General features: G+C 35.4%; 1 protein-coding gene and 1 long non-coding RNA gene across 3 annotated transcripts; one reads left to right on the forward strand and one right to left on the reverse strand.

The window, feature by feature from the left end:
• Window positions 1–10422: 10422 nt before the first annotated feature.
• On the reverse strand, window positions 10423–12768 carry LOC133314286 (uncharacterized). Of its 2 annotated transcripts, none has more exons than XR_009751932.1 (4): window positions 12743–12768; window positions 12311–12363; window positions 10784–10934; window positions 10423–10603 (listed from the first exon to the last, which is right to left on the reverse strand). It is a non-coding gene; the product is annotated as an uncharacterized LOC133314286 (long non-coding RNA). The 2 variants fall into 2 exon arrangements; XR_009751931.1 differs by lacking the exon at window positions 12743–12768 and adding an exon at window positions 12594–12627.
• A 1706-nt stretch (window positions 12769–14474) lies between these two features.
• LOC133314306 (uncharacterized) lies at window positions 14475–23653 on the forward strand. The gene is made up of 4 exons (XM_061515769.1): window positions 14475–14776; window positions 16615–18107; window positions 22432–23256; window positions 23331–23653. The coding sequence occupies exons 1-4, from the start codon at window positions 14475–14477 to the stop codon at window positions 23651–23653; spliced, it is 2943 nt and encodes a 980-aa protein (XP_061371753.1).
• The last annotated feature ends 5 nt before the right edge of the window (window positions 23654–23658 follow it).

The following is a 23658-nucleotide window of genomic DNA, read 5'->3' on the forward strand; positions in this document are numbered from 1 at the left end:
TCACAATTGGCTTAAAAAATGTAGAAAATTTCATTTTGTGTCTTATTTATCTTAATAATATTAACTCGAGGTAGTTATGGCTATCCGTACTTTAATACAATGAGTGAATTATTGGTGCCCATATAATTAAAATTTATTTCCCATGTCATATTTCTCATCTACTAAAATGATCACAAGAGATAATGTTAATACCATACTTATTCTATTTTTCCCTTGTTTTCCAGGAAGAGTTTCTGGCGACAGGTCATGAGGTATATTATGTCATCAAGTATCCTTTCTACTTTTTGTAATATTAATCGGATATATATCTCTTCACTCCTGAATTGTGATAGAATCGAACTCACTATCCTCTTATTAGATCAAATCCTGATATCTAAATATCTTTGGATAGGTCAAATACTTTGACTAGTTGGGAGAATACTTAACCATCAACTCTTAGGTTGTACTTTGTCCTTTTTAAATCTTGTAATTAATTTTATGTGATTATTGTCTTTCATTCCTTTGCAGGTGTAGAATAAATTTTGAGTAAACCCTACTTAGTCCTCCAAAGTGTTGGAATCAAACAATATAGTGTAAAGAACTGTGTACTAATCAATAGCGTAAAGTATAGCGTAAATAGGAAGTAAATAGAAAAGTGTAAAAGTAGTAGTGTCTACATTCATTCAACCTCTTTCATCAAGCATATTTCTGAAATTCATCATAGTAATATGGTCTTTCATTTTTAGACTTTTAATTTTTTTACTTATTACAAAACCGGCAAGTGATATGCATCAACTACGGAATAAGTTAAACCATTTCTGAAACCAATAAACCAAACCTAATTGTGGAGTGAATGGTGAGCGGCGACCCCAAATGTAGATATTGCGTAACAGGCAAAACCCTACACAATGAAGTAATAAGAAAACCAATGAGCAATGGGGAAACCTAGTGAGAAAATCAACTTAAAAGCATTGAGGGCTTTTGTTTGAGAGGTGTGTCTTTCTCCCAAATGAGAAACAGCGAATAACAGAGAGCAAGAGCAACGAAGAGCTTTCTTTTTCTTTTTTCTAATTTTCTTTTTCTTCATTTCTTTAGTCACATTTAAATTTTGACAAGAAAATATCCACTCACTTTATTGTATTTACTTATGTATCCTCGGTATCTTTCTTCTTTCTGAGTTATACATTAACTTCAAAACTTTTACTAACCTAACTAAATTCTACATCATAATTTATAATTCCCCCAAGAAATTAAGAATGTTTTGTGAGTGAAGAGTGTGCATTTGCTTGGTTTTAGCATTAGTGTTGATAAGTTTGCTGGCTTTGTAGGTGTTCAAGCATAATTTTCATTAAGATAAAAGAGGACATATCTTTTCTTGGGTTAGACATCTCCTATATTATTCTAGCACCTCTTCCATTTCTTTCAAAAAAAATTCTTGAGATTTATTTGTTTTAGGATATCTTTTTACTTTTTTGTTTTCTTAAACCAAATTACTCATTAATACCATACTTGCCGAAATGTAAATACTTATTGACAACTTGGCAGTTTTGGTGCTGGGAATCAGGTCTCTGTGTCCTGTTGTGGTGACCGTTACTATCTCGTAAAGTATGCAACATCTAGAAGAAGCTCATCTGTATGAGTGCCCTCCAGTTTTCCAGTTACAATGCATATTACAATGCCAATTATTAGATATACTAAAAGAATAATAACAGGAAGCAACAGTATAAAAGTTTGAGCAGTTTCATCACTTTTTACCACTGTCATATTTCTCCGAATCCCACTTACACAAGCCTGATTTGGATTTTCTTCACCAATACTTCCTTGGCCTTCTTCGGTAATTTCATTTATCTCTGCATCATCTCCCTCATGCCCACCCCTATACACATCAGGAACATTACCTCTGCGGTGGAGAAAATCCCTTGTCACAATTTTGATAATGTCCCTTTCCCGTTCACGCAGACACCTTTCAACATCATCTTCCTCATTCTCAACCTTTTCACTAAGCAATTGCTCATTTTCGTCATTGTTGTCATCAAGTGATTCCTGAAAATAATCAATTAAACCAACACTATTAGATGGAAGACAAAATAATGAATGTCGGTCTTCTTGCTTACTAAAATTGATGTTTTGAGAGGACCAAGAGACAAAACTAAAACTAAATTTAAAAAATAACAGCTAGTCACCAATCAAATGTTAATAACATTTTTGTCTGCCTGTTATGTTCACTGTTCAGAGAGAGACATACTAAGGGATGCATGTTCTTATTATCTTAAGCCTTGCATACAAAGTGATGTAATGCTGGTTATGCTTTTAAGAAGTTATGACTTTTATGTTCTGCGTTGTCATTTTGTTTTGATGAAAACAATGATAGTTGGGTGTTGTGTTATGCCCTCAGGTCATGTAACAGTCTGTTGTACACCGGTATTGTTAACATTGGTTATGATATTAAGTGCAGTTACAATCACAATAATTCATTTATAGAAATGCGAGTAAACTTCTTTCTTTTTATTACGCGAGCATTTAAAACAATAAAAAGCGTAATAAATAGCAGCTGTGATCGTAACTGATAACTCTTTGCGGAATAATAATATAAACTGCCTAGATATCATATAACACTCCTCTTATGTCACTAAGGGGTTCGATCCATGCACATCATCCCTTTGCACCTAGCTGTGTACAGGTTCCGAAACTACGGTAAAGCATAATCACTCTTGTAGTTCTACGCAGAGAATAGATTATTTTAAGAAAATAATCATTTTTTTTACATTTTTGAAAAAAAACTTTCGATTACATTTTTTTATTGTGAAATCAGTCAACTAAAAAATTTAAAAATAGTTTAAAGATTTTTAATTTAAAATAATTAACACAAATATCATTATTCTTTTTTATATTATAGCAACGTTGAAGGTTTTCTTAACAAATCGACCCTAAAAATCTACTTGTGGCACTATATTCATGCTCTGTTAGGCCAATAAGCGTTATACTTTTGTTTTACTTCTCTTCGCAGAGAGTACATGTGTTATTCTCGAAATATTTACTATTATATGTGTATTTTCGGAACAGTGACCATTTTGTCACTGTTCATCAAAATATTTATCAGACTGCCACGCGAACAGTAAAAATTTCCAGAATGTCACGCGGGCTAATTCGCTACACTGTGTGACGAATTATGTTGCTAATATGGCACGTCACAATTGGCCACATAATTCGCTACACGGTGTAACAATTAGTGGAACAGAAGTCAGACTGCACAGTCAACATAATGACACGTGTCAGTCCCCCAGTACTTTGCTACCCTATGTAGCGAAATATGCGGCAATGGTAACCTGCTCCACTGCGCATGTCAGCAACGTGTCAAACATGCACAAATTCGCTACACAGGGTAACAAATTTGGTGCATCTGATTCCCTATTTAAACCCCTCGTTCCTCACTCCTTCCCCTACCATTTCCTCTCAAACTCTCCCTCACTCCCTCTCTCTCTCTAAGTGGTTTCTCTCTCTACAAGGTTAGCTTTTATATTTATTTATTTATTGTTCCGTTAATAATGTATTTGATTTATTATTTATGCTTTAAGAAATGTGTTATATTATTTAACGTTGATATTTTTGAAACCTTAGGTTAGTAAATATGTTATATTAATTAAGGTTGATACTTGAAACCTTAGGTTAGTAAATGGGGTAGCAAATTACAAAACATAATTCGCTATGCCCCCAAGCGAATTACTGGGGAGCTGACACCTGTCTCTGATTTGTCAGATACTTCCATAATTCGCTATGAGTCATGGCAAAAATAGTTACATAATTCGTTGCCTTGTTCAGCGAATTTTGTGTCCAACAGAATTGTGCCACATCAGGCCCCATATTTCGCTACACAGGGTAGCGAAGTACTAGGAAACAGACACGTCTCCTAATGGTGACTGTGCTGTCTGACTTCTGTTCCACGTAATTTGCTACAACGAATTATGTGGCCAATTGTGACGTGCCACATCAGCAAACATAATTCGCTACACAGTGTATCGAATTAGCCTGCGTGACTTTCTGGGAATTTTTACTGTTTGCGTGGTAGTCTGGTAAATATATTGGTGAGCAATGACAAAATGGTCACTGTTTCTGTATTTTCAAGTCTTGTTTCAAATCAGCAGCACGTGCAAACGCCTGTGACGTCGTGCATGTATTCTATTCAGTATCTAATCAATGACCGAAAATTCCGTGTTTTGCAAGTATTCTTCTAAATTAAGATATATTTTTTGTTTTGAAATATATACATTACAAAAAATAATAATAATTATACTTACTACCAATTAAGTTTATTACTTCTTACCATCAATTTTTAACTGTTGACTTTCGTTAATCTGATGGTTATAATTTATTAAAAAATTAATAATTAATTAATAAGTATCATACAATAAATTATAACCGTCAGATCGACAAAAATTAATGTATAAGATTTAGTGATAAGAAATGATAAACTTAATTGGTATAAGTATAACCTTCCCAAAAAATAACTAGTTGAGAGATGATTTAAATTTAAATTTTATACTATAAAATAAAATATAAAAAAAAAATTTATTTAATTATTTTTATACACATACATGATACATGTCATTTTTTAAGAAAAGAAAAAAGTTAAAAAAGTACACATGTTACCTTAAGAAAAGTGTAATAACTACGTTGAGAGGTGGTAACTTGAGATTGGCGAAAAGAATCAACACTCGCTTCAAAAAAAACAATGGAATTAATTTTAATAAATTCTAAAAATATATACGTTTATATTTTAAAAAATTAACTCTATAAAAACTAATAAAACCAACCATCACGTGTTTCATTTCGTGCTACCAACTTGTGGATGGGATTTACGTATTTGATGAATGTGTATACGGAACTCCCATCTTTAACTACCTGAATTCAATTAGTATACATTGCCATTATCAATATAAAAAATATACTTACATTTACTAATATATTGATCTGTGTCATTACTTATTATTATACTATTTTTATTATTTAAATAATAAATAATTATGTACTAAAATATTATAAAGTGTCAATATAAAATTTCCTTATACTAACCCATTATAATAACCAATAGTCTATAACTAATAACTAATTAACAATATTCGTATATTTGCGGAGTCAAATTACACCTCTCTTTCACTTTCACATGTTTTCATCTGTCTCTCCAAATTAAGAATATACTTTAACAAACAAAAAAAACAATAATGGTAAACAGAAAAAAATAAAGATTTTTTTTTCTGAAATGTTAATTTTTAGTCTAATTAATAAAGAAAGAGACAAATAACGGGCGCAAACACAATCTAAATTCAAAGCAATGCCTATAATATAATTAACTCGAATTCGAAATCACTAGTTAAATTAGATATATATCAACTGATCCAAATACTTATTTGTAGGCACAAATGATTTGAATCCATATTAACGCACGTCATTAATTAGCAGTGTGCAAGCAAAACCAAGTTGCCTGCAGTTGCAAGGTTTCTCAAAGCGGATAATCATGTTGCATTAATTAGGAGAGATCTTTGTCTTCAAAACATTTTCTAATCATAGTCAACTCTCATTTCCCACTTACACGTAACTCATTAACCTCTTGGAATTTCTTTGATAGATTGCATTATAAATGAAAATCAGCGCGGTCTTGGACGTGCTTCCTCGGTTCCTCCCCTCCCCTGGGAGTAACTCCCTCAAGTTGTCGTTCAAAACTAAATGAAACTCGTTTATCTGAAATTTTGAACTTATTAATATATGTCTAGTTGTCCACCAACATAAAAACTAAATGTTTTAAGTTTTAAAAATGAATCCCAGTAATCTATGTGGCGTTTCTTAATGTACAACTACCATCACCGTTGAGTTGGCGGCGGAAGTAAAAGGAATATAAAGAATAACTAACTATCCCCCCTTGGCTAGCTTGAAAGTCTCATATTCTATTTGGTGTATATTAACAATATTTATTTTAACATTATAATAGATAAGACACATATCTTCTAGCTATAGCTGAAGTTCAGTCCACGAACCTGCCTTTAAACAAAACTTGCATCGGTTTGATTGGCCATTACGCATTCAAAATGTTCAATATCAGTTGAATGATTTGGATAAGACTATTGACATTATATGGTATGAACATGGCATTTTCTGAGCGTTTCTAATTAATGATCTAATTGCAACTTGTGCAAGCATTCATACATTTGATTTCATATTTAGTATCTGTTTGCATCAGTTGAATTTTCAGTCAAAATATATAGTTTATTGAGAGAGATTTAAAATAACACTCAAAATAATCAAACTAGACACACTACAAGAGCTATATATACTGATTAATATATTAATCTTACCAAATGATGGTAGCTCAGTTGGCACATGAAAACTTAGCAGGTGAGGGTGAGAGTATGTGTCTGATCCTCCCCATTACCATATTTAGAAGGATTTAAAGCCTTACTCTTGAACCCGCCTCAAACAGAATTGTCTCTCTCGTGAAAGATATCTGTAGTTTATCCAAAAATTAATTTGTTTCTATTTTTGTTAGTAAACTTTTAGTGATAGATCATCAGTAAATATCACCCTTAGCCATAGCCCAAAGCTTGAAACAAATTGGAGACTGTATATATAACCTTTTCTAATTAAAAGCTCCCACAACATTGGGTGGGAAAGTGATTTTTTTTATTAACATAGATATGTTATGGATGTATATTTTTTCGTTTCTATATAATTGATAACATCTAGCTAGCCACGAGCGTGCACCAGCTAACTACAAAATCGTTTAATGTTAATTACTTTGTCAGAGAATGATTTGGATGAGACAAATGGCATCATATGACATAAGCACGGAATTTTCTGACGGTTCTAATTGCAATTTGCAACTTGGTACTTATTTACACGAATTTGTAACTTTTTCCTTTTTCTTTCAGATCAGGTGCTATAGCGAATATATTAATTTCTTTTTCTTCTTTTTTAAATTTATTCGGATTAGATTAAAAGGAGGAAATGGTATAGAGAGAGTAAAGATATTTGGGAAAAAGCTAATCTAAATTGAATTTATCTTTAAAGTTTATAAATACTTAAATTTTTAATGGGAAAAATGTTTCTGCATTTAATGCAGATAAGTTATCTGCATTTATTCCCAAAACGACGTCGTTTTAGTATTGAAATCTTAAAAAATTATAAATATAAAAACTATTATAACCCTGAAATAAATTAAAATTACAAAAACACCATGATTTTCGCCCCAAAATAACGTCGTATTGGACTGACTGCAAATAACTTATATGCAGTAACTGCAAAAAAAAACGAACCCATTTTTAATATGTAAGATTACGATTATAAATTAAATCAAGAAAATTTTATTGTACACCTTCAAAGTGTAATATTTATACATTATAAAACTTACAACATTTCCCTTTTTTTTATATATCGAGTACTAAAATTTGAACAATCTCATATAAATTATACAAACCCCCCGTTACTAGACAAATTCTAATGACTTACAACATCTCATTTTCACATTTTACTGTAGGGACTCTATCTCTTTTTTTATCTTAAACAAAGAAAGTGTAATCTAGTGTAAAATTCTTGATGCGTGTAATTATATTTTAAAAATATATAAAAATGAAAATAAAATGAAATGGTAGTTTTCTTTTTCCTTTAGTAGTTGGAAATGGTAGTTTTCAAGTTGCCAAACACTATAAATAGAGCCCTCCCATCGAGTCCCACCACACTCTCAACAAAATATTCAACACCGAATTACTCTCAAATCTCAATCTCTCATCAAATATCCCACAACCTTACAATGACTTATTACTACTCTCCTCCGCCACCTTCACCATCACCATCACCACCACCTCCACCTTATTATCCATACTATTCTCCTCCTCCACCTCCACCAGATTATTGCAACAAGACCAAACCACCTCCCCCACCACCTAAACTTCCAAAAAATTGTACCATGCCACCACCTTATCCTCCCATTATATGTAATTGCACATGCATATGTCCTACTCCCCCTATTACCCCTCCTAATTCCCCTCCCTACCATTATCCTCCTCCACCCCCACTTGCACCAGGACCCTATTATCCACCTTCTTATAATTATACTGTTGAGCATGACTACAAAGCTGTTATTGCTGTATCCGTTTCACTAGGGGGCATCTTGGTTGCTTTTCTTTTCCTTGGTGTTTTCTTCCTTGCAAAGAAGAAGAAGCCAGTGGATGTTCCTCCACCTCCACCACCATCACCACCACCACCACCTCAACCTTCATATCAATATGGCGCAGTCCCACAAACCGTAACAAGTACCTATGAAGCCATAGAGATTATTGAAGAAGCTGGAGGTGATGATGCTGCCGGTGGCCAATCTTATGAACCAGTAAATCCTTCCCCTGTCCCTCATGATTATGGCCATCAAAACTATGGTTAATTAGATTTAGTTTCTTCGTGAACGACATGATCCATGCATCTTGCTCAGCTTCATCTTTTACTTTTTAAATAAAATATACTTTGGAAAGTGGAAACCTCAAAACTTCATGTAGTTGGTTTGGAAGTTGAGGTTAGTGTCATTGTGTGAACTTTGAAGTGAATCTTTTTTTTTTTTTTTGTTTACTTTGTGGTTAAAATTGGATTGTTTATATATAAGTAAGTTTGACTTATACGAAACAATCTGTTTGTGCTGTGCATGCTCATTAAAATGACTGTATGGATGGGGCATATCAATCACCGGAGAGACCCGGAGAATTGCACATCAATTAATTCAGTCTTGATATTATGAATTGTATAATTAGTTCCAATTAATTAAGTTTGGCTTTGCAATTCCATTTGGATTCTTACACGAAGGAGTCAATTTCTATGACGTTTGATTATTTCGTCAGTTTTGTTTCGTTAAATCATTTGGCTATTCATGAAAAAAAAAACAATAATTACCGTATATAGCTAGTTTTTATTTTTTAAGGAAAAATCTAAGCTCTTTAAAAAAAATTATATTTGACGTAGTCACCCATCAAAAAAATAAAAAAATTCATTAATTCGATATATATATATATATATATATATATATATATATATATATATATGTTATAGCTAAAAATGAACAGAAAATAAAATAATATAAAAAGAGGTGTGTGATATTGGAGATATCAAAATAAAATAATTTTGGGCTAGCAACAATGCATAAGGACTAAGGAGGATCCGCCCTTGAGAATAAAATAAAACAGAAAATGAAAGAAAAAACCTAAAATAAAAAAAAACCTTAAAAAGTTAAATTTTAAAAATACCCTTCAAGAATATCGACTTACATATTTTCACGTGTTAAAGTTGACGAGTAATTTGCATTCATTCTATACTTTTCTGGCGTCCATGTTCTTGGAGTTGCATTCGAGCAAGCCAAGCTGATTTTCATAGTATTCGTAAAAATTTGGTTCGGTCCGATATCTCTTATTGAGCTAAATGGGCCAGCTCATAAAAATTGTTTGGACCAAACTCGATTGCCTGATTACGGTTAATTATTTGCGATACCAAACCGAGCCAATCCAGATTATACCGGCTGAGTTAGGAATATTATGAGATGTCCAGTTAGGAATCTTATTCAAATTGAAAGTAAGTTTGCGTTTGGATGAAGCATTCTAAAATGAGATAGAATATTATTATTATTAAATATTTTTATTACCAATCCATTATCACTTTAACATAACTATATATTTAGGTGAATATTTTTTTTTTCTCTCTTCAGAAATTATCTGTCAAAAATGGGATGTAACGATAATAGAGTGATAGTAAATTAATAATAAAAATATTTAGTAGAAAGAATATTCTATCTCTTTTAAAATTGGGTTATATAAATCTTATGTTACAGAATCACAGTGCAACTTTTCTACAAAGACAATGAAGAGGAGAAAGAAAATATGACGAGGAAAGAGGAAAAAAAATATGTGGGCTCATATTCATTATGTTTGCAAGAAAATTATTATTTTTCTTGCAACATAATATTTCTATAACCCTTTAAAATTTTAGAGAATTTAAAATGGAGGGTATAGTGTAATTGCTTCAACTAATTCCCTCAATTTATAAAATTCCTTATTTGGATAGAGTATTTAAATTCGCTTCATTTATAAGACTCGTTATGTGGATAAATTAATTAAATTCTCTTTACACAAAACTCTGTTTGAATAATCAAATTTGACCAAAGAATTTTTATTATAAAAACTATTTATACTGATTTTTCCACCTTTATTCAGAGAATTTATAAGGACATAATAAAATAACGTATGATCTCATCACCTGACCAAAAAGGAACAAGAAAATGGAAGTTCAGCCAATCAAAACATGTATTAGTCAATTTAGGTGGGACTTGGAAGAAACCTACTGTAAGTCTAGTAGTGAATTTTATTTCAAGTACCTCTTAAATGGTTGTATAATCCTAATTAGAAATAACACATACCGAACTTTTGACACCACTAACATCAAGTTCAAGACATTAAGATCAGATTATATGAAGTTTAGTGAGGATTGGGAGGACGACTATTTGCAGAAGAAACCCTGGAGCCCCATACAAGCAATTCTTTGCTGGTTTCATCTTTATGAACAATCACCTCAACGAAGCATTAGCACCACCGCAATATCATTCCTAGGATTCAAATCCGGAACAGAAAACAAGTGAAATGCTAACCATTAAATCATATTACTTTCATTGTCAATTTGACATATTATTTCTATTTAAATATTTATTATATAATTTTATATAAATTCAATTTACACGATTCAACAAAATACCCATAATTAAACAAGTAACCTATTGATGTGATACCTGATTGAGGCAATAACCGGTTTGAATTTAATATCATTGATATATTATCGCCTTATCGACAATCACTGGCTTCTTAGGGACAGCCTGTGCATAATCGAGAGTTGCACCAACAGGCGATCCGATTGAACCATATTGCATTTGGAACTCACACCTATCAACAAGACTTTTTGTCAAAACTAAAAATTAGGATACGCGACTACAAAAAGATAAGGACTAGACGGAATATTAATCCAAGCTACAAAAGGCATCTGTATCAACAATTCAATCCGAAAATTGCAGGCATGGAAATTTTGAAAATTGTCAAAAGAAACGTGAATTCTTGGTACCCAAAATATGGTTTCCTTCCATCTGTACGCAATCAACCCTTTCAAATTCACCATATCAGTCTGCGGCACATATTTTACTAATAACTATTAAGCATAAAAAAAATTTGTTATAATCCTACTCCAAGGTATAGGACTTGGAGTTCCACGTCAGAAGTAAGATTCTGGTATGGAATTTATCTGAACTTTAGGGTGTGTTTGGTATAGGTTTTCATTTGGGTTTGATAGGGAAATGTGGGTGGGTATTGAAAAATACCAAATTTGATATAAGTTTGTGAAAAGAAATTCCAGGAGATCAGGAAGCCTAGGAAACGAGTTTTGTGTTGTTTTTTGGGTGAAAGTCACGACGAAGGCAAATGCTAATTTTTCATTTCAGATTCAAAAATTATAAAAGGGTTATTTTCGTCTTTTCAACCCATTTTTTCATCAATATTTTACCTCCAACCAAACATAAACTCAAAAAATTTAACTCAATTTTTTCGGTAATATTTCGGCCTACTAAATAACTTTTTTTTAACTTTTCTATCAAACTCATTTTCCCACCATATTTCTAATAATTGTATTTCTCTGGAAAAAAAAAAAAAAATTCTCTACCAAACATCCCCTTAAGCTCTTCTATCTCATAAGCTAGCTTTTGGACGAAGATTTTCAGAAGTTTGCATTAGATTTCCACGTTTTTTAATACTTGGTAAGTAGTGTGTTTGCTACCGGGAAATAAAACTCAAACCCACAACAAATAACAAGACCATGAAGCTGAATACCAACACAAAGTATCCCTATTATAGCACATATAGACAAAATACAAGTAAACGTCACCGAATTAGGCTTACTATAAGAGTTCCTCATTTCTTGAAAAGGTCCTACTGCATTGTTAAAATCTCCACTTTGACAAAACACATCGAGCATGATATTTCACAGAACGCTGTCACTCAGAGGCAATTCATCAAACATGGTTCTTGCATCATGAATATAACCATTATCCGAATAAACTTTGATCAAAGAACTACCAACAAACAAGTCCACATGAAATCCCATGTACTAAACCATATTATGAACCATCTTATACAATGGTACATTATTCAAAAACCATAACAAGCCTTAATCATATAAGGAAATGTGCATGCAAATAAATCATTCACTAAGAAAGACCTTCCAATAAAGCAGGTCACTCCCGATAAAATCAGTACTAAGAAACAGAACTCACCTTTTCTATAAATGCGAGTGGCCAAGGACATTTGTAGCAGACTCTATCTCTGCCTGCAACATAGTAACAAGATTATTGTCAAAATTAAGCAATAAAGAAAATCAAACAGACTTTAAACAATGGTCGGTGAAGTGAAGAACTTAAGATATAAGTTAATAAGTGCTCATAAAAAGTTTACAACAGATGTATGACTTTCTGATTGAATTAATGTTTTTGAGGATGATCATTTCTAACGATTTGTAAAATATTCTACTATCTCAATAAAGTTACTCGCGATTCTTACTAATCTTATTATTATCTTTTAATCTATTTTTTATCAACCCGGTCATGTAACAAAAAAAGGGTGGGTGATCCATTCTTTTTAAAATAAACGATGTTGTTTGGTTCACAAAATTTTAAAAAATCGTAACTCTTCCCAAACAAAGCCTTTACTCGCAATTGTCTGCAATCTCTTATTCTTATTTTCTCTTTATTCCACAATACTATTATCTTTGAGCTCAAGTCTTTCCACTTTGCCACCTGAAGACAGTTTTCAACCACAATAATGCCTTTTTAGTCTCATCTGTTTCACCGTTGTCACTTTCTTCACATTGTTTACAAGCATCACTTCAATATAGAGGACCAGGTGTATTCATGATTTTCATTTTTATTTTCTCTGTTTATATATGTATAAAAACTCCAAATTTGATTTTAAAAATTAAGTCCTTAATAAAAGAAGGAAAAAACTATTATCGTGCTAGATGAGATAAGTTTTTTTCTTAAATACCCTTCGATAACTGTGCTATTTTTTTTAGGTGGTGGAGTCGACAAATTTATTTCTATGACATGAGATAACTTATCTGAGATGATAAAAATGAGATTAATAAAATCCTAGAAAAAATTGTGTATCTTGTCTTGAATGTATATAACTCAGGTGTAATAAAATATTCATTTTAAAAACTTCAAATTTGGAGGTGTGAATTTGTATAATTATGAATACCCTATTTTGAGCGGATATATTTTCATCTTTCTATTTTATTTTTTTTGTGTATTACATAATTTTTTGTTTTTTTTTCATTTATTTTATATTTTTCAGTAAATTTTTTTATTCTCTTAATTTACTTATTTTTATTTTTTGGTTTTAAGTGAAAAAAAAATGTCCAATATGTGTTTTCATTTTTTGTTTTGTTTAACACCACATTTAATCTTCTTCATTTATTTTATTATTAGTATTTTAAAAATGGGTTTCGATTTTCTTATATAGTAAAAAAAAAAAATCTATGTAATAGAGTAATAGACACATCTTAGATGCACCCCACATTTATTTAAAAAATAAAAATTATTGCACAAAATCAAAGAATCATTAGTAGGAAAAAATATACATATATTAGCCTAAACCCCTGCCCCATGCTCTACTACCCTGCGCAACTCGATCCCTTGCTTGTCTCATTACCTTGAATCAGACAGAAGGGTCACACTATGACAGAGACATTGCACTACCATGTGAGAGAGAGACCCATCTCTGTTCCTATCAAAGACCCATTCCTTGAGGTATCTCAACAGCTCACTCTCCGTCAACTTACTACCTTGACACAACCCCACCACTTGAACATGTTCAGGGAATAAATGAAAAAAAGCAATGGAGGAGTATCAACCCTTACACTCTCTTTTTTTTGATATATCAACAAAAAAAGGGGAACAGAGATAGCAACCCTTACTCTATAAATACCAAGAGGCAGGACGTTTAAAAGGGGGGTGGGGAAAGAGAAAAAAAGGACTTTCCAAAGAAAAAAAGAAAGACCAAGCAAAAAAAGTAAAAAGTGTTCAGAAAGAAGAGAGAATGGAAGAATAGTTAAGAGTACCTAAAACCATCGAAGGAGGAACGAGGTTGTTGGAGATTATATCTAACGTATATTGTTTGAATTCTTTGTAACCGTAGGTTTGAATTCTTTGTAACGTATATTATTTGAATTCGATTCTTTGTAACCGTAGGACTGTTTAGATAGAGTATTTATTTGTTTTAGTCTGTTACGTTGTTACCATTTATTGTATGTTCGCCTATTTAAAGGATACCAATGATTGAGATAAACACACAGTTGAAATATCAAGTTTATCTTGGTATCAGAGCAATCCTAGTATACACGTTTCCGCATTCCCTTTCAGTGCGAAAGCTGGTTCATTTAACATGGCACCAGGTGGTGGCAGCAAGTCCAAAACAACTGATCCTAGTTCGCCATTTTACTTGGCTGGATCTGACAGTCCAGGTCTCTTGTTAACGACTGTCATGCTGTGTGGTGAGGTCAACTATGACAACTGGGCCAAGCTCATGAAAAACGCATTGAAGGCGAAAAACAGTTTTGTGACCGGTTCAGTCAAGAAACCAGGAGAGGATGATGCCGAAGAGTGGCGCGCCTGGGAGATGTGCAATTCGATGCTCAATGGTTGGATTCACAACACCATTGATGCAAAACTTCAACCATTCATCAAGTGCTTTGATGACGTCAAGGACTTATAGAATGACCTAGAGGAAAGGTATGCAGTGCAAAACTTTCCAAGACAGTATCAACTGAAATCCAGTTTAGCCAATATCAAGCAACATGGAGATAGCTGCTTGGTCGAACCGAGAATTGCTCGGGAATATTTCTTTCAGAGAGCAAGAGTGTAGAGTAGTAATCAGGATTGCCAATAGGAGCAATCTACTCTGACTAAGAGCAACCCTCTTTAACTATACGCAAGCGTACGTGTCAAGCAATATAGGGTATTATAGCCCCAGATTTATCGTCCTCAGGGAGCAGTTGTGAAGTAAGAAGCGCTAAAGGAAACTTAATTTGTAAAATGGAGCAATAAAAGAAATCACTATTCTCAGCTAAGCTTCACAAAGAGTAATCTCTGGGCAGCTAGTTAAACAATGTTAACCATTCTGAACCAGATGAGAGCAGTGAATGACTTAGCATGGTCATCGAATAAAAAGGCATCAATTGAAGTAACTTTAAGAGCAGTCAACGAAATGAAAGTAAGAGCATCAGCTAGTAAAAAACACAGTTCAATTATCGTGAGGAAAAGGTTGTGATAAGAATTGAGTTAAGATTTCAGAAAGAAAAAGATCAAGTAGGTGTTACGGGTTCCATGTTTTCATCCCTTTGATTAACCCTGCCTGGTAGCATATTTTACAAATGGATTTTTCTCCTTCCCTTGTTTTGCTATAGGTAAGCAGAGGGTAAGGTCTTACTTTCCACATTACTCCATAGTACTTGGAGTTATATGCAAGAAAACCATGCTGCCTTCTCAAAAGAGCATGGATTCACATGGCAGTGCTCCCCATTCCAGGTGTTTCTCCCTCCTTTCTTCAGGCTAAACTACCCCAGGATTTTGAGAATGCTCCACACGCCTTTTGTCAGTGTTTCATCAACCGAGTGGTCCCGGGATGAGGTTGCCAGCCCAAAGGGTTTCACAAAATCAATAAATTAAACCAAAGAGCAACTCAAAATTCATTTATAAAATATGTGTTCCTTACAAAGTTATCCTAAGACAAAAGGGATTACTTCTATGGAACCCTCACCTACTTAGAGGAAGTTAGCTCCTAGTGAGCATTTTTACAAAGAAATAAGAAAACAAAGAGACAACAAGTCCTAGGATGGGTGTTGATCCTCCCCTTTATGAGGATTGCTTGTTCCTTTTATAGGGTTCTTCATTTGATCTCCATTGTTCCTTTCATCAAGGGTCGTGCTTTGTCTAAATCCTCTCCAATGGTAGCTTTGCTTCTTGCCAGCTTGGCCTTAAATGGAAGTGGTCCCTCTTGCTTTTGGCTCCCTTTGTGAGTAGGAGTATCGGATTCAGGGTGGCACCTCCACTCCTTCTGCTGTAGCTGACGTGGCGGCTCCCCATTGCTCAGCTTCTTTGCTTTCGTACTGTAGCAGAGGCAGCACCTCCACCTTCTCTGCTGTAGCTGACGTGGAAGCTCCCCATTGCTTCTTTTGACTGCTGTTGTACTATAGCAGACTTCTTTTTCCTTTCTGCGCAACACTCTTTCTTCTCTCTTCATTTTGTGGTTCCTTTTGATGGGCCTTAGGTGTCCTGAACAAAGCAAACTAACCCAATAGTCATATGTGAAAAAGATAATGTTAAATTTGCTCCAGGTCTACCTTAATTCCCACTTTCGGCATTGCTCTGGTCCACTATTCAAAATAGTTGCTCTATATGAAAAGAAGAAGGTTAAAGAGCGTGATTTATAACCAAAACATGGGTTTTGTGGAACAATTTGCACTTAATGGGCCTCAACTCTTGAGGACTATCAATAGCGTTGATGATTATTACACCAAACTCAGGGCTGTATGGGACGATCTGGAAGGCAGCAAAACTCGCAAGTCTTGCGATTGTGGTGATAAGTGTGTCATTGCCAAAGCAATCGAGGAGGAGCAAGAGCATGATCGCGTTTATCAATTTTTGATGGGGCTGGATGAATCTACATTTGGCAATATGAGATCTCATATCCTCAACACTTCTCCTCTTCCTAGTGTCAACAAAGTGTACGCAATTGTCACTCAAGAGGAGACCCATCGTAGTATTTCTCGCGTTCAAGATGAGAGGAGTCAGGTAGTGGGATACTCAGCCCAAACCGATTCCATGAAGCAGTCAGACACGTCCATGCAGCAACGGATGGTTCCTAACAAACCACAAGACAGAATACCTTGCCCTCATTGTGGCAGGACCAATCACGACCCTTCCAAATGCTGGAACGTTCATGGTTTTCCACCAAACAAGAGTGCTGGTCGCAGACGAGGAAGGGGAGGACGTTCGGCAGGACGTTATACGCATGCTCATGCGACGTTTGCAATGGATGCCTCACACCCAGTTGCTGCTAACTCTCTTCCTCCAGACGTCTCCCATTCTGCCTCTTCTCAAGTTGCTGCACACTCCGTTTTGACCCCAGAAATTGTGAACAAACTGTTAACATTGGTAGACCAGCCTCAGTCACATGAAAAATTATCTGGTAAGCGTATTCATTCTCAATGGCTCATTGATAGTGGGGTCTCACGTCATATGACAGGCATTTTGGCTTTATTAGCTGACATTACACCTATTCCCCCTCTATCTGTGACTCTACCAAATGGTTCTATTACTTATGCTGCAAAACAAGGCTCGATGGTGTTTAATACAAACTTCAGCCTGTCAAATGTTTTATATGTGCCTAACTTACGCTGCAATCTCATCTCTGTTTTCCAATTGCTTCACTCCAAGAGCAGTAGCGTTACATTTACTGATAAAAAGTGCATTTTGCAGGACCAAGTGCTGAAGAGGGAGATTGGTTTGGGTGAACTTCATGAAGGAGTCTATGTGTTTCAGCCTTCATGTGCTTCAGCTTCGGCAGTTCAAGCAGGAGAGTCAATTGACTTGTGGCACAACAGGCTAGGCCATGCATCCTATGATATTTTATCTCTGGTTCCAGAATTTAAAGATTTGCAAAATAAAGTAGTATGTAAGGCATGTGAAGTTTGTCATCGTGCCAAGCAAACTAGATCAATGTTTCCTATAAGTTTTTCTCGCAGCAAAGAATGTTTTGATTTAATCCATTGTGACACTTGGGGTCCTTATCAAAATTCTTCTTCTTCTGGTGCACGTTATTTCTTAACTGTGGTGGATGACTATAGTAGGCATGTATGGGTTTTTATGTTGGCCGATAAAAGTGAAACTTATGATCGGATGTGCAAATTTCTTGCTATGGTTCTGAACCAATTTGGTAAAACCGTAAAAATAATAAGGTCTGATAATGGTACTGAGTTCAAATCTAATAACATGGTGAAACTCTTGAAGGAAAAAGGTATTTTGCAACAAACAACTTGTGTTTATACGCCTGATCAGAAGTGGAGAGTCGAAAGGAGGCATAGACACATCCTTAATGTATCACGTGCCTTACTTTTTCATGCAAATCTCTCTGTTGATTTTTGGGAGGAGAGTATTCTTGTTGTTGTTCATATAATTAATAAAACACCTACAAGAGTTCTCCAAGGCAGGTCACCACATGAAGAATTGCATGGAGTTAAACTATAACACCTCACGATTTTAAATCAAGTAATTAAAATATTAAGTGAGCAATCAAGTGATGGATTAGTGAAAATCCTAAAGATTTGGCCAAAATACAAAGAAAGGGCAAAACGGTAATTAGCCAACACGCAACCCTAGGAAGATAAAAATTGAGTAGAAGGTCTCATATGGTAAAAATAACCCCGGAAATGGGTTCAGAACGAAAAATTGAGTGGATAGGCAAGTTTCAGAAAAATCAGTGAATAGTGTTTTTCGCGGGTGAAAATACCGCGTTACGATTGCACCGTAAAATGTGCCAGTGGAATTTTGAGCTCTAGGTTTCAAATATGAGTTAAAAATGGTCTAATGAGTTAGGAAATATGATTTCTTATGATATTCGATGAAATTAAGACAGTTTGGGGAAGCGTGCCAATGGCGCGCGTAATAGCTTAAAACAGTGTTTTCTCCGAACGAGTGGAGAACTCTTAATTCATCTGATCAAGCATAATTAAAGGAGAATAGTTAATGTTAAAAATTAGAGTTTCTAAATAAGTTTTGAATTTACGGACGTTTAGTGAGAGTTTGGACGCGTTTTAAATCGCGTGAGGTGGCGTGGGACCCACCCCACTTAAAATTCACTTAAAACACCTCATCAAAGTACTATTCATCACCTCCTTCACCCCTCCTTCAGCCAAAAACCGAGCCCCCCTCCTTCTTTCTCCAAGTTTTCTTTCAAATTTTCTTCCCACCTAAATCACTCAAATCCTAACCAAATTCAACAAAGTTTAACTTGAAATTTGTTGGAAATTGCCTTCTAAAGCCATTGGTGCTATCCTTGAGTCGTGAAAGTGGCTGGATTTTGAGATCCTCCCCCTCAAAGGCCGCGGCTCACTTGTGGAATTTGGTGTTCATGGAGCTTTGGAATGCTCCAATGGTGGAGTATACCTAGGAGGAGTCATTTGCCTTGCATTTGGGTAAGTTATTTCAACATTTCAATGGTTGATTGGTGAATTGTGTTTATGAACCCTAAAGAGGGATTTTATGATGTGTTGTGTTAGAGAGCTCAAATGGAAAATGTCTATTAGATGATAATGCCTTAAAATGATGTAGTAATGCTAGAAATGCAATGAAAATTTTAAGTGAAATGTGATGATTTTTAACTTAGAAAAATTGATGATCATGATTTTGGAATTTGTGAATTTTGGTGTTGAGACTTGTTTGATGATGGTGGCATGATGGTATGATGATATAATAGGATGTATGATGGTTGGAATGATTAAAGTTGTATGGAAATTCCTTGGAATGCCATAGGTTAAAATTCGATTCTTTGAGGAAAGATTGTGGAATTGATGTTGAAAAATGGTTTGGATAATGAATTGTGTAGTTATATGGTGCTTAGATGGGTTGTGTTGTGCTTGGAGAGTGTTTGAATCAATGGAGAAAAATGAATTGTGTTAGAGACCTAAATGAGCCCAGAATGAAATATTTCGCAAAACGATGCGTAAATGTCGAAAAATGGAAAAACGACGATTGAACTAGCCTCTAAACAACCTAAGGGAGTGTTATAAAATGAGAAAGAAAATTTAGGAAAATAAATCTCAAATTTACACCTACATGGCCGAACCTCCAAGGGGAAAAGGGGTGATTTGGCGATTTTCGCGTTTTGATGTAATTCGACGCGAAAATGACGAACCGGCACTTGAACCGGCCTATTGACAACCTAATGAGACGTAACAAAATGAGAAAGAAAATTTAGAAAAATAAATCTCACATTTACACTACAATGGCCGAACCATCAAGGGAGGATGGGGAGGATTTTTGTGTTTTTGCGTTTTGATACTATTTGACGAGTACTGATGGATGTACGTTATTGTATAGGTTGCCGTACGTCGACCTGAATCCCGAATCTTGAATCAGTGAATTGCCCTTGGTCCGGGACCAAGTGGATTGAGGTAAGAAATTGGTTCATTACATGTGTAATTATAAATTAACGTGTATGGGTTGAACTGAGAGTGATTGGGAATGTCCTCTGTGTAGGCATTCCGCTGTGTACCGAGTTGAGGGATAAGCTGCTGCGGAGCTTGTGGAAACGCAAATTAAGGTAACCTCTTGGTACTGGGGCTTGTTCCCCTTTTCTGTTCCACCTTGCCAGTTGATGGCAACGGTAGGAAGTGTGTATGAATAGTATAGAACACATGAGCATGCATGCATTATTGCTATGGGTACTTATGTACCGAGTCTCTGGCCAGTAGACAGTTTTATTAGCCTTCGGGCATTTTCGGACTTCCGCTGGATAGGTCTCCAGGAGGGAGTTCCAGTTGACTGCGGTCATGGTGTGTGATCCGGGTAGGAGCACACTAGGAATGTCTTTGGCGTTTTGGTTGGTTTGGGCATCATGGTTGTGGTTTCTGTGAACACACCTTGGATGATACCCATAGGCTTATATATGCCGAGGGCGTACGTGGAATTGGGGTTACCATCCCGTATCGTCGTATTTTGTTTTCTTTATATTCCCCCTTCTCTAAATCCCATGCTATATCCCGTTTTCAAAGTGGTTGTTGTATTCTATTGATATGCATCGAAGTGAACCATTGGGTGGAGTTTTCTCCAGAACCTCTTGGTTACTGAGATATATTCGTATATCTCACCCCGTCTCGGGGCATTTATTTCAGGAGGTAGCAGTGGAGCAGGAGCCTCGGGCAAGAGGCCCGCAGAGTGAGCGGTGGAGCGCTTCTTATTTTGCATTTTGTTGGCCGTGTGGCCTAGGCTAGACTTAGGGCATGAACATGTCATTTGTATTTATTAGTAGCTTCATTAGCATCTTGTTCATGCCATTTTGCCTAAGTCTAGTAGTGATGTATTTGGTTATGTTGTCTTTTAATTAAGTCGAAATTTTAGAAGAATGTAATTTGAAGTTTTAGTTTCAAGTTGTAATTTGTAAAGCCATATTGTAATAGTATTGATGCATGTCTAATTATGATGGAAGGGCCTTAGGCCTATTTTAGGTTATGATAATATGTATGATGGAAATATGCATGAAAAAGGTGTTAGTGATTGCAACTACTTAAGAATGATTAATATGGACTCTATGTTTAATAACTATAAACTGGATTGGGTTGTAAGTGCCCCAAGGCGTTGTTGGTCCTTGTGTGTGCCACCCATTGGATTATTACTGTATTATCATGTGTTTATTAGGTACATTGAGGTTTTAAATGATCTTTTACAAATTTGGGATTATTGGAAAAACAAAGGAAACTCTGGCGAATTTTCTGTAGAATTGGCAGATTTTAGGCGAACTTCGGAAGAGCATATCTCCCTCTATAGAGGTCCCCTAGGGACGTGGCATACGTCATTTTGAAGGTTGAGATGTCCTCTACCTTGTGTCAAAATTTGAGGAAATTCTGGGTTGATCTTCGGCCTGAAATAAATAGAGAAACACGGACTACCCATGTGCCCCTGCACCTGAGGCAGATTCTGGACCGGATTTGGGAAATTAATTCCCGCTTCGTTTCTCCGTCAAATTAAGCGTGTGATATATCAAAATGAAGTTTGAGATGTCTAGTTTGTAGGATAAAAATTTGAGAGCAAATGGTTGAGTCGATTGAGTGCAGTAATTCGGGCAAAGTGAGTGGTTTGGGCTGTTTTTGGGGTTGTTTGGGCTAATTGCTTATCCAACTTCAAACGGCGATAACCGGAGCAAATGAGCTCCGAATTGAGCGTATTTTAGCTTGTTAAAAAGGGAATTAAGTAACACAAAGATATAATCTGAGAAGTAGGGTTGGTTGCGATCTGTTTGGTCGCAGAAAAACTTAGAGTGTAACATATTCGAATTGGTGTAAAACGTAAAGTTGGAAATTGGCTAAGTGAGTTTATGGGAACTCCTTAGTAACTTATAATAAGTAACGTAAGTGATAAAAATAGTTTAAATAAGTCTTCCGCAAGAGTTTATGGTTACGGTCACAGTTTTTAATTATTACGCCTTTTTATGTTTTAAATGCTCGCGTAATAATTGGAAAAAATTTATTCGCGTTTCATAAATGAACTGCTGTGATTGTAACTGCGCTTAATATCATAATTAATGTTAACAATACCGGTACGTAACGGGCTGTTACATAAACCAGATTATACATACTTGCGCACGTTCGGTTGTCTGTCATTTGTTAATGCAAGACCGAAACCAACTGACAAGTTTTCTCCACGTTCGCGACGATGTGTTTTCATCGGATATGCAATAGGGCAGAAAGGTTGGAGATTGTTTGATATAGAAGCGCAACAAAGCTTTGTGTCCAGGGATGTAAAAATTTTTGAAAATATTTTTCCTTTTCGCGAAGCTCCAGTACAATCTGTTTCTGCCCCAAATTCTCGTGTGCCTACAGAGCCAAATTACTTTGACGAAGGCCAAATTGTCCATGACGGTTCTGATGCATCAAATGACAGCCCAACGCCTAGTGGATCATGTGTTCCTCTGGACGATAGGGGGAGTGTTTCGCTGGAAGCAACACCAACTAACGAAGTTGCCGCTAGGGAGTCCTCCTTACTAGAAAGAAGTTCGAGTTCTAGTGATGCATCAACCCAACAGCAGTTGCTGGAAGCAAATCTGCGTCAAACAGTCACACGCCAGCACCGTAACAGGAAGCAACCATCTTATTTGCAGGACTATGCATGTCAAGTAGCTGAAACACATACTCCTTCATCTCTCCCTACTCAAACCAATGTCACCTCAGGTACTCGGTATCCTATGTGCAATTATCTTAGCCTCACTAACTTTTCTAAGCAACATCAAGATTTTGTTGTAGCTATTGACACAGGTCATGAACCACGTACATTTCAAGATGCTATGAGAGACTCCCGATGGGTGGAAGCCATGGGGGCTGAAATCACAGCCTTAGAAGACAACCATACATGGTGCCTCACGGATTTACCTCCAGGGAAGCGTGTTCTTCCAAGCAAGTGGGTGTTTAAAATAAAATATCGTTCTGATGGAACGGTGGAACGGTATAAGGCAAGATTGGTGTTGCAGGTAATTATCAGATTGCCGGAGAAGATTACAGTGAGACTTATGCACCAGTGGCAAAGATGGTGAGTGTACGTACATTGCTTGCAGTGGCTGTAGCAAGAAACTGGGAGTTGCACCAGCTTGATGTTCATAACGCATTCTTGAATGGAGAAATAAGTGAGGAAGTTTACATGAGATTCCCCCCTGGATTCAGTATTGGGTCTAAGCATAAAGTATGTCGTCTTACAAAGTCATTGTATGGTTTGCGCCAATCACCCCGAAACTGGTTTTCCAAACTCAGCAGTTCGTTGACGGCATATGGATTTGTTCAGTCAAAAGCTGATTAAACGCT

This window comes from Gastrolobium bilobum, unplaced genomic scaffold (genome assembly GCF_033153095.1).
Source record: "Gastrolobium bilobum isolate Gb01-03AN ecotype WA unplaced genomic scaffold, APGP_CSIRO_Gbil_v1 utg12160, whole genome shotgun sequence".
NCBI classification, from domain to species: domain Eukaryota; kingdom Viridiplantae; phylum Streptophyta; class Magnoliopsida; order Fabales; family Fabaceae; genus Gastrolobium; species Gastrolobium bilobum.

Bases quoted from the DNA above. Each gene is read 5' to 3' on its own strand.
- LOC133314306 (XM_061515769.1), top strand. From the start codon at position 14,475: ATGGCACCAGGTGGTGGCAGCAAGTCCAAAACAACTGATCCTAGTTCG. The intron at 14,777-16,614 runs GTGCTTTGATGA...CACCAAACTCAG, and splicing joins AAACTTCAACCATTCATCAA to GGCTGTATGGGACGATCTGG. The intron at 18,108-22,431 runs GTATTTTGCAAC...TACATAAACCAG, and splicing joins GAAACTCTTGAAGGAAAAAG to ATTATACATACTTGCGCACG.